This window comes from Oncorhynchus gorbuscha, unplaced genomic scaffold (assembly GCF_021184085.1).
Source record: "Oncorhynchus gorbuscha isolate QuinsamMale2020 ecotype Even-year unplaced genomic scaffold, OgorEven_v1.0 Un_scaffold_1279, whole genome shotgun sequence".
Lineage (NCBI taxonomy): Eukaryota > Metazoa > Chordata > Actinopteri > Salmoniformes > Salmonidae > Oncorhynchus > Oncorhynchus gorbuscha.
In genome coordinates, this window is record NW_025746100.1 from 154,146 (window position 1) to 169,733 (window position 15,588).

The 15,588-nt window shown below is 40.5% G+C and overlaps 1 protein-coding gene across 2 annotated transcripts; it reads left to right on the top strand.

Moving 5' to 3' along the window:
• The first annotated feature begins 369 nt into the window (after positions 1 to 369).
• On the top strand, positions 370 to 13,114 carry LOC124022042 (CD9 antigen-like). Of its 2 annotated transcripts, XM_046337095.1 has the most exons (9): positions 370 to 576; positions 1,884 to 1,940; positions 2,031 to 2,150; positions 2,418 to 2,492; positions 2,778 to 2,873; positions 5,933 to 6,064; positions 8,398 to 8,439; positions 11,871 to 11,954; positions 12,602 to 13,114. In XM_046337095.1, exons 1-9 carry the CDS (start codon positions 517 to 519, stop codon positions 12,758 to 12,760), a joined length of 825 nt encoding a protein of 274 aa, XP_046193051.1. In that variant the 5' UTR covers positions 370 to 516; the 3' UTR covers positions 12,761 to 13,114. The 2 variants fall into 2 exon arrangements, with proteins under 2 accessions (XP_046193051.1, XP_046193052.1); XM_046337096.1 differs by lacking the exon at positions 1,884 to 1,940.
• The last annotated feature ends 2,474 nt before the right edge of the window (positions 13,115 to 15,588 follow it).

The following is a 15,588-nucleotide window of genomic DNA, read 5'->3' on the forward strand; positions in this document are numbered from 1 at the left end:
CCAAGCAAGCTGCGGAGAACCATTCGGTGCAGTACAAGTGCAGTACAGCACTTCCTTTGACATAAAGTTATTTATGACAAATATGGATATGTGTCAGTTTGTCACTTTCATGGTCATGTAGTGAAGATCTATTCATCTACTGAATGAACTGTCTTGAAGATAGCTAAATGTTTTTACGATTTAGATTTTTAAGAAAACGTACAAACAAGGGACGGCGAGTTTGTCACTTTCCCCATCGACAACCATCTTGACCAAATCCGGTCCTGCTCTGCTAAACATCATGTAAACGACCGTGACAGGACGTTCCTGTCAGAAACACTGGCTGTTTTAACGTCATTTACGGTAGATACTCAGATGAAAGACCGCCCTCCCCACAAGCAGTGGTATAATTAAAGCAGTGCGTGCCGTTGAAACAGTCTGCTTTGAGAATAAGGGTCTAGATAAGCAAGCAAGTAAATACTCTGTGTGCCCAACATCATTTTAAACAGTCTGATTTGCTCTTTGATTCTGTTCACAATGGCACAGGTCAACAGATGTCTGAAACAGCTGTTCTTTGGATTCAACATGTTGTTAGGGGTAAGCAATATTAAGATGAGATAACCTCCTACATTTTATTGTTCAGTAAGTGTACCTGGTGTTGGTTTATTCATAAATTTTTCTGCCTGTGTGTCTTTTAACCTCTTTATTTATTTTTGTTTGACTACTTTGATTGTGTATGTTTCTAACTTTTCTTGATGTATTAATATATTGCATTGTAAATTGGTTTTCATGGTGTTTCAGATTGCAGGGTGTGTCCTATTGGTTTTGGGAATGACACGGTTTTCATGGTGTTTCAGATTGCAGGGTGTGTCCTATTGGTTTTGGGAATGACACGGTTTTCATGGTGTTTCAGATTGCAGGGTGTGTCCTATTGGTTTTGGGAATGACACGGTTTTCATGGTGTTTCAGATTGCAGGGTGTGTCCTATTGGTTTTGGGAATGACACGGTTTTCATGGTGTTTCAGATTGCAGGGTGTGTCCTATTGGTTTTGGGAATGACACGGTTTTCATGGTGTTTCAGATTGCAGGGTGTGTCCTATTGGTTTTGGGAATGACACGGTTTTCATGGTGTTTCAGATTGCAGGGTGTGTCCTATTGGTTTTGGGAATGACACGGTTTTCATGGTGTTTCAGATTGCAGGGTGTGTCCTATTGGTTTTTGACACGGTTTTCATGGTGTTTCAGATTGCAGGGTGTGTCCTATTGGTTTTGGGAATGGTGTTTCAGATTGCAGGGTGTGTCCTATTGGTTTTGGGAATGACACGGTTTTCATGGTGTTTCAGATTGCAGGGTGTGTCCTATTGGTTTTGGGAATGACACTATTGGGTTTTGGTGTTTCAGATTGCAGGGTGTGTCCTATTGGTTTTGGGAATGACACTGTTTTCATGGTGTTTCAGATTGCAGGGTGTGTCCTATTGGTTTTGGGAATGACACGGTTTTCATGGTGTTTCAGATTGCAGGGTGTGTCCTATTGGTTTTGGGAATGACACGGTTTTCATGGTGTTTCAGATTGCAGGGTGTGTCCTATTGGTTTTGGGAATGACACGGTTTTCATGGTGTTGCAGATTGCAGGGTGTGTCCTATTGGTTTTGGGAATGACACGGTTTTCATGGTGTTTCAGATTGCAGGGTGTGTCCTATTGGTTTTGGGAATGACACGGTTTTCATGGTGTTTCAGATTGCAGGGTGTGTCCTATTGGTTTTGGGAATGACACTGTTTTCATGGTGTTTCAGATTGCAGGGTGTGTCCTATTGGTTTTGGGAATGACACGGTTTTCATGGTGTTGCAGATTGCAGGGTGTGTCCTATTGGTTTTGGGAATGACACGGTTTTCATGGTGTTTCAGATTGCAGGGTGTGTCCTATTGGTTTTGGGAATGATCGCAGCACCACATAATACAGAGGTGAAATTATCCAACTAATTAACAACAACTGTACAATCTAAGTCTCACCCCCCCCCCCTCAATGACAATGCTTGTGATCCTGTTTTCCAGCATGACCAAGGAGAGTCAATTGGCTTGACATGGATTATATCGACTGCAGTTGTTTCTGTGCTGCTCTCTTTACTTGGAGCATATGGTGCATACCAAGAGAACGTTGTGATACTGAGATTGGTGAATACTTGAATCTCATTGGCTCAATACAAAACCGTTTTAAAACATCACATTATTAGCCTGTATTGACCATAGTGTTTATATAATACAGAATCAAACTTTTCCTGCAAGAGACAATGATATGGTTGCATGGTAACATTGTTTTATTCAATGTGGCAAAATATATATATATATAATAACATTTTAAAGAAATGTATTAAACAAAACTGTGTGATTGTATATGATTTACTAATTGTTTGTTTGCCCTTAAATGTGTATTTTTTTCAGTTCCTTGGAATAATAGGCTTTGGATCAATCCTTTTTCTTATTTTGGGATTTAAAGTGGCTCGTTCAATGCCTGAGGTAAACTTTTCTTTAGATATTTAAAATCTATGGCATTATTCTTTTTAAAAAATGCTTTGATTTTATGCCGATACATCACCAACACTGTTTATCTTAAACTAAGCTGTTATACAGAAGGTTTTTAAAGTTCTCTAGACAAGCTATTGCTATTATTTATTATTATTTCACAGTTTATATTTTGTACATTTACTTTGTGGCTTAATTAACACTTTAAATTAAATATAAAAGCATCTTAAATTGATGAATCCTCTCAAATTGTGTATTTTTTTTCCCTTGTTATTTAAGGCCATGCAAATGATTAAAGAAAACCTCCCTGCAATTACATCAGAAATGATGGCTGATGCAGAGCAGCGACAAACTATCATGGCTCTACAAGTACAAGTACTGTGGAAGTCTACATATTGTCCACAATTATTCATATTCATAAATAGGTGGCAAAATGTCCTAAATTCCCAGGTTTTCCAAAATCCTGGATGCAGGATTCTGGATTCCATGTGTAACGGATGTGAAACGGCTAGCTAGTTAGCGGTGGTGCTGGTGTAACGGATGTGAAATGGCTAGCTAGTTAGCTGTGGTGCGCGCTAAATAGCATTTCAATCGGTGACATCACTTGCTCTGAGACCTTGAAGTAGTGGTTCCCCTTGCTCTGCAATGGCCGTGGCTTTTGTGGAGCGATGGGTAACAATGCTTCTTGGGTGACTGTTGTCTGTGTGCAGAGGGTCCCTGGTTCGCGCCCGGGTAGGGGCGAAGGGACGGATTGAAGTTATACTGTTACATTCCCTTGGTAATCTGGGAATCTTCCAGACAGGATTTATGGAAAACCTGTGAATTTTTAAAAAATTACCTGAATTTTGCAACACAATTCATAAAGAATTCTTAATCTGTCATGATCAATTTGTAAGACTAGCAATGTAAATTTCTCACTGTTTCTCACCTTGTGTTCACTGTTTCTAACCTTGTGTTCACTGTTTCTAACCTTGTGTTCACTGTTTCTAACCTTGTGTTCACTGTTTCTTGTGTTCACTGTTTTTCTTGTGTTCATCTTGTGTTCACTGTTTCTCACCTTGTGTTCACCTTGTGTTCACTGTTTCTAACCTTGTGTTCACTGTTTCTAACTGTTTCCTTTGTGTTTCTCTTGTGTTCACTGTTTCTAACCTTGTGTTCACTGTTTCTCACCTTGTGTTCACTGTTTCTTGTGTTCACTGTTTCTCACCTTGTGTTCATCTTGTGTTCACTGTTTCTCACCTTTGTGTTTTCTATCTTGTGTTCACTGTTTCTCACCTTGTGTTCACTGTTTCTCACCTTGTGTTCACTTGTGTTCACTGTTTCTCACCTTGTGTTCGTAACCTTGTGTTCACTGTTTCTCACCTTGTGTTCACTGTTTCTAACCTTGTGTTCACTGTTTCTAACCTTGTGTTCACTGTTTCTAACCTTGTGTTCACTGTTTCTAACCTTGTGTTCACTGTTTCTCACCTTGTGTTCACTGTTTCTCACCTTGTGTTCACTGTTTCTAACCTTGTGTTCACTGTTTCTCACCTTGTGTTCACTGTTTCTAATCTTGTGTTCACTGTTTCTCACCTTGTGTTCACTGTTTCTTGTGTTCACCTTGTGTTCACTGTTTCTAACCTTGTGTTCACTGTTTCTAACCTTGTGTTCACTGTTTCTAACCTTGTGTTCACTGTTTCTAACCTTGTGTTCACTGTTTCTCACCTTGTGTTCACTGTTTCTAACCTTGTGTTCACTGTTTCTAACCTTGTGTTCACTGTTTCTAACCTTGTGTTCACTGTTTCTAACCTTGTGTTCACTGTTTCTCACCTTGTGTTCATCTTGTGTTCACTGTTTCTCACCTTGTGTTCACTGTTTCTAATCTTGTGTTCACTGTTTCTCACCTTGTGTTCTTGTGTTCACTGTTTCTAACCTTGTGTTCACTGTTTCTAACCTTGTGTTCACTGTTTCTAACCTTGTGTTCACTGTTTCTAACCTTGTGTTCACTGTTTCTCTTGTGTTCACTTGTGTTTCTCACCTTGTGTGTTTTCTGTTTCTGTGTTTCTCACCTTGTGTTCACTGTTTCTCACCTTGTGTTCACTGTTTCTAACCTTGTGTTCACTGTTTCTCACCTTGTGTTCACTGTTTCTCACCTTGTGTTCACTGTTTCTCACCTTGTGTTCACTGTTTCTCACCTTGTGTTCACTGTTTCTAACCTTGTGTTCACTGTTTCTAACCTTGTGTTCACTGTTTCTCACCTTGTGTTCACCTTGTGTTCACTGTTTCTCACCTTGTGTTCACTGTTTCTAACCTTGTGTTCACTGTTTCTCACCTTGTGTTCACTGTTTCTCAACCTTGTGTTCATTGTTTCTTGTGTTCACCTTGTGTTCACTGTTTCTAACCTTGTGTTCACTGTTTCTCACCTTGTGTTCACTGTTTCTCACCTTGTGTTCACTGTTTCTCACCTTGTGTTCACTGTTTCTAACCTTGTGTTCATCTTGTGTTCACTGTTTCTCACCTTGTGTTCACTGTTTCTCACCTTGTGTTCACTGTTTCTCACCTTGTGTTCACTGTTTCTCACCTTGTGTTCACTGTTTCTAACCTTGTGTTCACCTTGTGTTCACTGTTTCTCACTGTTTCTAATCTTGTGTTCACTGTTTCTCACCTTGTGTTCACTGTTTCCTTGTGTTCACTGTTTCTCACCTTGTGTTCACTGTTTTCTCACCTTGTGTTCACTGTTTCTAACCTTGTGTTCTGTTTCTAACCTTGTGTTCACTGTTTCTGTTTCTCACCTTGTGTTCACTGTTTCTAACCTTGTGTTCATCTTGTGTGTTTTCACTGTTTCTCACCTGTGTTTCATCTTGTGTTCACTGTTTTCTCACCTTGTGTTCACTGTTTCTCACCTTGTGTTCACTGTTTCTAACCTTGTGTTCACTGTTTCTAACCTTGTGTTAACCTTGTGTTCACTGTTTCTCACCTTGTGTTCACCTTGTGTGTTTCTAACCTTGTGTTCACTGTTTCTAACCTTGTGTTCACTGTTTCTAACCTTGTGTTCACTGTTTCTAACCTTGTGTTCACTGTTTCTAACCTTGTGTGTGTTTCACCTTGTGTTCACTGTTTCTAACCTTGTGTTCACTGTTTCTAACCTTGTGTTCACTGTTTCTCACCTTGTGTTCACTGTTTCTAACCTTGTGTTCACTGTTTCTAACCTTGTGTTCACTGTTTCTCATCTTGTGTTCACTGTTTCTAACCTTGTGTTCACTGTTTCTAACCTTGTGTTCACTGTTTCTCACCTTGTGTTCACTGTTTCTAACCTTGTGTTCACTGTTTCTCACCTTGTGTTCACTGTTTCTCACCTTGTGTTCACTGTTTCTCACCTTGTGTTCACTGTTTCTAACCTTGTGTTCATTGTTTCTCACCTTGTGTTCACTGACAACTGTGTTTGCTTGTTGCAGGGTAAGTGTTGTGGAATAATGAGTTACAGAGACTGGGATAGCAATATTCCAGAGACCTGTCAATGTTCTAGTTTCAAGTCAGACCCATCCAAATGTATGGAGGTTCAAATGACTAAAGATGGCGGCAACTGGGTAAGTAAAAAAAAAAACGTCAGCTGTTTTAAATGTTGCTAGGACTTTTTAATCCTAACTGTGATTTGAGCAGGAATAACTCCCGGCAACCAACTAATTCAATTACGAGGAATGCTACATATAATAAAAACCATTTACAGGACAAGTCAAAGGTTTGGACACGCCTACTCATTCAAGAGTTTTTCTTTATTTTTACTATTTTCTACATTGTGAAGACATAGAAACTATGAAATAACACATATAGAATCATGTAGTAACCAAAAAAAGTGTTCAATAAATCTAGATTTTAGATTCTTCAAAGCAGCCACCCTTTGCCTTGATGACAGCTTTAGACACTCTTGGTATTCTCTCAACCAGCTTCACTTGGAATGCTTTTCCAAAAGTCTTGAAGGAGTTCCCACATATGCTGAGCACTTGTTGGCTGGTTGTCCTTCACTCTGCTGTCCAGCTGTCAAATGAATTTAACAATTCCTATATGTGTTCATTAACCAATTCAATTAAAATCATTCTGTCTGTTTCTAAGAATTTGTAAGATCCTTATTTGCATGAAATAGACAGAGACCAGTCTATCAAAATTAGTCAATAGTATTTATTCTCGGAACGCGCTGCTCATAGAACCCTGTACAACAGTTTATATATCAAATATGACATCATAGGTTATAAAATGAATCTCCTCCTCTCGACCAGGACAAAGCAGGTTCAAAAGTTCATTCCAACTTTCTAGCGCACACACACGACACACACTATATCTGCATTAACTCATGAAGTCTCACCATAGTTTATCACTACTTAGCAGACAGTTCCAGATACGGAAAACCCGGAGAGGCTCTCGCTGTCTTATTTGATCGCCATAGAGTTATAGTTGAGTCGGTTCAAGCATAGGTTAATGATCTTCTTTGCTTACTTAAGACACACACATTCCTTCCTACACAATGGTTATCATTACCAATGACCCCTTATCCATGCTACATAACCTCTTTCTTAGGAACTACCATTATTCATCAGATATTGTAAAACAGGGTAGAGTTTAATTAGTTATAGTTCTATTTAAATGTAGATATTGTTTAGTCATTATTCATAAAATTCCAAACACAAACTCATCCCAAACCATCTCAATTGGGTTGAGGTCGGGTGATAGTGGAGGCCAGGTCATCTGATGCCACACTCTATCACTCTCCTTCTTGGTTAAATATCCCTTACACAGTCTGGAGGTGTTTTGGGTCATTGTCCTGTTGAATAACAAGCGGAAACCAGATGGGATGGCGTATCGCTGCATAATGTTGTGGTAGCCGTGCTGGTTAAGTGTGCTTTTGAGTTCTAATTAAATCACCAACAGTGTCACCAGCAAAGCACCCCCAAACCATCACACCACCTCCTCCATGCTTCACGGTGGGAACTACACATGCAGATATCATCTATTCACCTACTCTGCGTCTCACAGACACAGCGGTTGGACAGATTTCCACCAGTCTAATGTCCATTGCTCGTGTTTCTTGGCCCAAGCAAATCTCTTCTTATTATTGGTGAACTTTAGTAGTGGTTTCTTTGCAGCAATTCGACCATGAAGGCCTGATTCACACAGTCTCCTCTGAACAGTTGATATGTGTCTGTTACTAGAACATTGTGAAGCATTTATTTGGGCTGCAGTTTCTGAAGCTGGTAACTCTACTGAACTTATCCTCTGCAGCAGAGGTAACTCTGGGTCTTCTTTTCCTGTGGCGGTCCTCATGAGAGCCAGTTTCATCATAGCTCTTGATGGTTTTTGCAACTGCGCATGAAGAAATTTCTTGACATTTTCCGGGTTGACTGACCTTCATGTCTTATAGTAATGATGGACTGTCGTATCTCTTTTATTATTTGACTTGGTCTTTTACCAAATAGGGCTGTCTTCTCTATACCACCCCAACCTTGTCACAACTTGACTGATTGGCTCAAAAGCATTAAGAAGGAAAGAAATTCCACAAATGATCTTTTATCAAGGCACACCTGTTAATTGAAATGTATTCCAGGTGACTACCTCATGAAGCTGGTTGAGAGAATGCCATGTGTGTGCAAAGCTGTCATCAAGGCAAAGGGTGTCTACTTTGAAGAATCTCAAAAATATATTTTGATTTGTTTAACACTTTTTTGGTTACTACATGGTTCCATATGTGTTATTTCATAGTTGTGATGTCTTCACTATTATTCTACAATGTAGAAAATAGTCCAAATAAAGAAAACCCCTTGAATGAGTAGGTGTGTGCACACTATTGACTGGTACTGTCGGTCAAAGACATTTGAATCCAATAATGTTATTTTGAAACTTGTTTTTCTTGCGTTTATTGTTACTTCAGGGAAGATCTGACAAATCTGAAATGATGTGGATCTACAGAGAGGTAATGCTTCTTATTGTCAGCCAAAACAACACTACGCAACGCATTCGGGAGTATTCAGAACCTTTCCCCTTTCCCACATTATGTTACATTAAAGCTTTATTTTAAAATGGATTTAAATTTTTTTTTAAATAACAATTTACTCGTTAATCTATACACAATACCCCATAATGACAAAATGAAAACAGGTTTGTAGAAACTTTGGCATATGTATTAAAAATAAAACCAACAGAAGTATCTTATTTACATAAGCATTCAGATCCTTCGCTATGAGACCCGATATTGAGCTCAGGTGCATCCTGTTTCCATTTTTTTTAATTTGACATTTTTTTAACAAGGCAAGTCAGCTAAAGAACAAATTATTATTTACAATGACAGCCCACCACGGCCAAACTCAAACCAGTTGGGCCAATTGTGCACCGCCCACCCTATGGGCTCCCAATCACAGCCGGTTGTGATACAGCCTGGAATCGAACCAGGGTCTGTAGTGACACTTCTAGCACTGAGATGACCGCTGCATCACTCAGGAGCCCATTGATTATCCTTGAGATGTTTCTTCAACTTGATTGGAGTCCACCTGTGGTAATTTCAACTGATTGGTCATGATTTGGAAAGGCACACACCTGTCTATTTAAGGTCCCACAGTTGACAGTGCATGTCAGAGCAAAAACCAAGCCATGATGTCAAAGGAATTGTCCGTAGAGCTCCGAGACAGAATTGTGTCGAGGCACATATCTGGGGAGGGGTAGCAAAATATTTCTGCAGCATTGAAGCCATCAAGAACACAGTGGACTATATCATTCTTAAATGGAAGAAGTTTGAAACCACCGAGACTCTTCCTAGCTACTGTAGCCTACTGTACTGAACCCTACACCACCCTACCATACTGTACCCTACTCCACTGTACCCTACTCTACTGAACCCTACACCACCCTACCCTACTCTACTGAACCCTACACCACCCTACCCTACTCTACTGAACCCTACTCTACTGAACCCTACTCTACCTCACCCTACCCTACTCTACTGAACCCTACTCTACTGAACCCTACTCTACTGAACCCTACTCTAATATAATAATAATAAATGCCATTTAGCGGACGCTTTTATCCAAAGCGACTTACAGTCATGTGTGCATACATTCTACGTATGGGTGGTCCCGGGAATCGAACCCACTACCCTGGCGTTACAAGCGCCATGCTCTACCAACTGAGCTACAGAAGGACCAACCCTACTCTACTGTACCCTACTCTACTGAACCCAACTCCACTGAACCCTACTCTACTGTACAATACTCTACTGTACCCTACTCTACTGTACCCTACTCTACTGAACCCTACTCTACTGTACCCTACTCTACTGTACCCTACTCTACTGTACTCTACTCTACTGTACCCTACTCTACTGTACCCTACTCTACTGAACCCTACTCTACTGTACCCTACACCACCCTACCTTACTCTACTGTACCCTACTTCACTGTACTCTACTCTACTGTACCCTACTCTACTGAACCCTACTCTACTGAACCCTACTCTACTGAACCCTACTCTACTGTACCCTACTCTACTGTACCCTACCCTACTCTACTGAACCCTACTCTACTGTACCCTACTCTACTGTACCCTACCCTACTCTACTGTACCCTACTCTACTGTGCCCTACTGTACTGTACTCTACTGTACTGTACTCTACTGTACTGTACTCTACTGTACTCTACCTTACCCTACTGTACTCTACTGTACTCTATTCTACTGTACTCAATTCTACTCTACTGTACTCTACTGTACTCTACTCTACTGTACTCTACTCTACTGTACTCTACTCTACTGTACCCTACTCTACTGTACCCTACTCTACTCTACTGTACCCTACTCTACTGTACCCTACTGTACTCCACTCTACTCTACTCTACTGTACTCCACTGTACTCTACTCTACTGTACTCTTCTGTCCTCTACTCTACTGTACACTACTCTACTGTACTCTACTGTACTATACTGTACTCTACTGTTCTGTACTCTACTGTACTCTACTCTACTCTACTCTACTGTACTCTACTGTACTCTACTCTACTGTACTCTTCTGTACTCTACTCTACTGTACCCTACTCTACTGTACCCTAGTCTACTGCACTGTACTGTACTGTACCCTACTCTACTGTACTGAGCTCTACTCTACTGTACTGTACTGTACTCTACTGTACCCTAGTCTACTGTACTGTACTGTACCCTACTGTACTGTACTGTACCCTACTGTACTCTACACAAGTTTACTCTACTTGAGTTTCTTATAATTGAAGAGAGGGCCCATGAACTCTTGATCGATTGATCTTGGTCTTGCAACCACTCAAAACCACATAAAGAACCAACTTGTCCTGGTCTCAACTCACACTGGGTCTTGGGTCTATGGGTCCCATAGACCCATTGGGACCAATGTCCTGGTATACATCTTGGTCTTGGCTCCTGGATATTACCTTAGTCTTTGTTTTACAAACCACAGGCAACACAATTTGATGAAAGCAATGCTCTCTTATCATTGGCAGATCACTCTGGACCCATAGAAATCCCCACCCAGTTGACTACTTCTAAATGGTGGAAGCAATGTGACAACGTCTATACCAAAACAAAGTGATATCCTTCTAGACTAGAGTCCTCCTTTTACTGTATATCTAATGGACCAATGAATGTAAATATCAATATCTAATGGACCAATGAATGTAAATATCAATATCTAATGGACCAATGAATGTAAATATCAATATCTAATGGACCAATGAATGTAAATATCAATATCTAATGGACCAATGAATGTAAATATCAATATCTAATGGACCAATGAATGTAAATATCAATATCTAATGGACCAATGAATGTAAATATCAATATCTAATGGACCAATGAATGTAAATATCAATATCTAATGGACCAATGAATGTAAATATCAATATCTAATGGACCAATGAATGTAAATATCAATATCTAATGGACCAATGAATGTAAATATCAATATCTAATGGACCAATGAATGTAAATATCAATATCTAATGGACCAATGAATGTAAATATCAATATCTAATGGACCAATGAATGTAAATATCAATATCTAATGGACCAATGAATGTAAATATCAATATCTAATGGACCAATGAATGTAAATATCAATATCTAATGGACCAATGAATGTAAATATCAATATCTAATGGACCAATGAATGTGAAAATATCAATATCTAATGGACCAATGAATGTAAATATCAATATCTAATGGACCAATGAATGTAAATATCAATATCTAATGGACCAATGAATGTAAATATCAATATCTAATGGACCAATGAATGTAAATATCAATATCTAATGGACCAATGAATGTAAATATCAATATCTAATGGACCAATGAATGTAAACATGAATGTACGTGTCTCTCCTCTCAGCCCTGTGGTCCTCTCATCTTGGAGAACTTCGACTCAGCTTTTAAGACCGTACTTGGATTCTTCCTTGGATTCGGTTTGTATGCTGTAAGGAATAATTTGTAATAATTTAGCTTATACATTATACATAACTGTCACGCCCTGGTCTTAGTATTTTGTGTTTTCTTTATTATTTTGTTCAGGCCAGGGTGTGACATGGGTTAATTATGTGGTGTGTTTTGTCTTGGGGTTTTTGTAGGTATTGGGATTGTGGTATAGTGGGGTTTTCTAGAAAAGTCTATGGTTGCCTGAAGTGGTTCTCAATCAGAAGCAGGTGTTTATCGTTGTCTCTGATTGGGAACCATATTTAGGCAGCCATATTCTTTGAGTGTTTTGTGGGTGATTGTTTGCACCAGATAAGGCTGTTTAGTTGTCTTGTCTTGTCTTGTCTTGTCTTGTCTTGTCTTGTCTTGTCTTGTCTTGTCTTGTCTTGTCTTGTCTTGTCTTGTCTTGTCTTGTCTTGTCTTGTCTTGTCTTGTCTTGTCTTGTCTTGTCTTGTCTTTTATTAAAGATGAATCAAAATAACCACGCTGCATTTTGGTCCTCCTCTCCTTTGACGGAAGAAAACAATAACAAATATTCCTTTTGTCATTGTTGTTGTTGTTTATCTCTGATTTACCCGTCCTCCCATGTTTGATTGAATTCCAGCCATACTGCGTTATGGGTAATGTAGTTTTGTAATATCCTTCCCACAGTGTATTGGGCAAGTGTTATCCGGTGTGATGATTCGTCAGGTCAAGAAGGTGCAGTCTACTGACGTCCCTGAGACTATAGAAGATGGACATCGTTTCACACCGCAATTCCAAGCAAATCGCCATGTGGAGGGAGTTGAACCAACAACCTTCTACCCATAACCAGGGATGAGGTCAGGGTTTCAGGGTTTTTGGCATCCTGGCAAGCGGCGAGGAGTAGAAGGTGCTTGAACAACGTGAGATGAGGTGCAACCAGATAAAGAATATGAGCGTTAGGGAACGAAAAGGCACAACTCACTGCTCACAGTTACAAATGATGTCGTTTTGGAGTCACTGTTATTGTAAATCAAATATGTTTTAATGAATAATCCTGAATGAATCGTGAGTAAGGATGAGTGAGAAACTTACAGAGGCGCTAATATCACAACTCACAGTTATAAACATGACGCTTCGTTTATCTCATTTGTGTATAACATTATTTATATATTTTTAAATCATAATAAAGTTTAGTCCATAGCTTTTCTGGTCCTTCTCATGAAGTCCATTAAAACGGAGCAAAACGTCAAGATTTTAACTCAACTTAGATTAGTAACGTATCAATCTTTTAACTAAGAACGAAAGTCATGCCTTTTTTTTAAAAACTTTTACATTCAGGCTAGAAGAGTAAGAAGTGACCTCAGTGTGACCTTAGTGTGTCCTTAGTGTGTCCTTAGTGTGACCTTAGTGTGACCGTAGTGTGTCCTTAGTGTGTCCTTAGTGTGACCTTAGTGTGTCCTTAGTGTGACCTTAGTGTGTCCTTAGTGTGTCCTTAGTGTGACCTTAGTGTGTCCTTAGTGTGACCTTAGTGTGACCTTAGTGTGTCCTTAGTGTGACCTTAGTGTGACCTTAGTGTGTCCTTAGTGTGTCCTTAGTGTGACCTTAGTGTGTCCATAGTGTGACCTTCGTGTGACCTTCAGAGTGAGACATTATGAAGCACTGTAATAGGGACGTTCTGCTCTAGACGCACTGACAACAATGAATGACTGCGTCCCAAACGGTATCCTCTTCTCTACTACCCCATAAGGGCTCTGGTCACAAATAGTGCACTACATAGGGAATAGGGTGCCGTTTGGGAAGCAGGCCAACGTAATCAGGAAGCTCTGCTCCAACCCCACACTGACAATACGCTCTGTCTTCTGTCGATATGGCTTGTAAATCAGCTTTCTGAGATGAGCTGTGTTGTTTACGTTGGAAATCATGTCTTATTGTACACAGCTACATTGCTAGATTGTATTTCCACAGTAACGTGTCGTCAGAAACCAAACGTCTAGAGACTAAACGTCCATGCAAGCAGCACAAGTATTGGGACAGTGACACAATAAATGATGTCGTTTTGGAGTCACTGTTATTGTAAATAAAGTATGTTTTAATGAATAATCCTGAATGAATCGTGAGTAAGGATGAGTGAGAAACTTACAGAGGCACTAATATCTGAAACACAACCAAAACAAGCAGCAGTCACAAGCTTGATGTGATCAGTATGTGCTATGAATATGGAACCAAATACTACACTTTTGACTACTTTAATACACCTATGAGTGAATTTGTACAAAAAAAGTGCTGTAATTTCTTAACAGTTCACCCGATATAGACAACAAGACACTCAAATGAAAGTTGACAGGCTGCACTTTAACCTCAAAGTTTGTATCATTTAAAATCCAAAGTGATGGAGTACAGAACCAAAACAACAACACAAAATGGTGTTGTTACGTACAGCTCTTGGAGACGAGACACCCTGCTACATCTCAACTCCCCGTGGAGGGAAACGAGACACCCTGCTACATCTCAACTCCCCGTGGAGGGAAACGAGACACCCTGCTACATCTCAACTCCCCGTGGAGGGAAACGAGACACCCTGCTACATCTCAACTCCCCGTGGAGGGAAACGAGACACCCTGCTACATCTCAACTCCCCGTGGAGGGAAACGAGACACCCTGCTACATCTCAACTCCCCGTGGAGGGAAACGAGACACCCTGCTACATCTCAACTCCCCGTGGAGGGAAACGAGACACCCTGCTACATCTCAACTCCCCGTGGAAGGAAACGAGACACCCTGCTACATCTCAACTCCCTGTGGAGGGAAACGAGACACCCTGCTACATCTCAACTCCCCGTGGAGGGAAACGAGACACCCTGCTACATCTCAACTCCCCGTGGAGGGAAACGAGACACCCTGCTACATCTCAACTCCCCGTGGAGGGAAACGAGACATCCTGCTACATCTCAACTCCCCGTGGAGTGAAACAGTATGTTACTACATCTCAACTCCCCGTGGAGTGAAACAGTATATTACTACATCTCAACTCCCCGAGGAGTGAAACAGTATGTTCCTACATCTCAACTCCCCGAGGAGTGAAACAGTATATTACTACATCTCAACTCCCCGAGGAGTGAAACAGTATATTACTACATCTCAACTCCCCGTGGAGTGAAACAGTATGTTACTACATCTCAACTCCCTGTGGAGGGAAACAATATGTTACTACATCTCAACTCCCTGTGGAGGGAAACAGTATGTTACTACATCTCAACTCCCCGTGGAGGGAAACGAGACACCCTGCTACATCTCAACTCCCCGTGGAGGGAAACTTGACACCCTGCTACATCTCAACTCCCCGTGGAGTGAAACAGTATGTTACTACATCTCAACTCCCTGTGGAGGGAAACGAGACACCCTGCTACATCTCAACTCCCCGTGGAGGGAAACGAGACACCCTGCTACATCTCAACTCCCCGTGGAGGGAAACGAGACACCCTGCTACATCTCAACTCCCCGTGGAGTGAAACAGTATATTACTACATCTCAACTCCCTGTGGAGTGAAACAGTATGTTACTACATCTCATCTCCCCGTGGAGTGAAACAGTATATTACTACATCTCATCTCCCCGTGGAGTGAAACAGTATATTACTACATCTCATCTCCCCGTGGAGTGAAACAGTATGTTAC

Coding starts and splice junctions, on each gene's coding strand:
- LOC124022042 (XM_046337095.1), top strand. CDS start 517: ATGGCACAGGTCAACAGATGTCTGAAACAGCTGTTCTTTGGATTCAAC. Junction 6,065..8,397: donor CTAAAGATGGCGGCAACTGG/GTAAGTAAAAAA, acceptor TTGTTACTTCAG/GGAAGATCTGACAAATCTGA. Junction 11,955..12,601: donor TTGGATTCGGTTTGTATGCT/GTAAGGAATAAT, acceptor TCCTTCCCACAG/TGTATTGGGCAAGTGTTATC.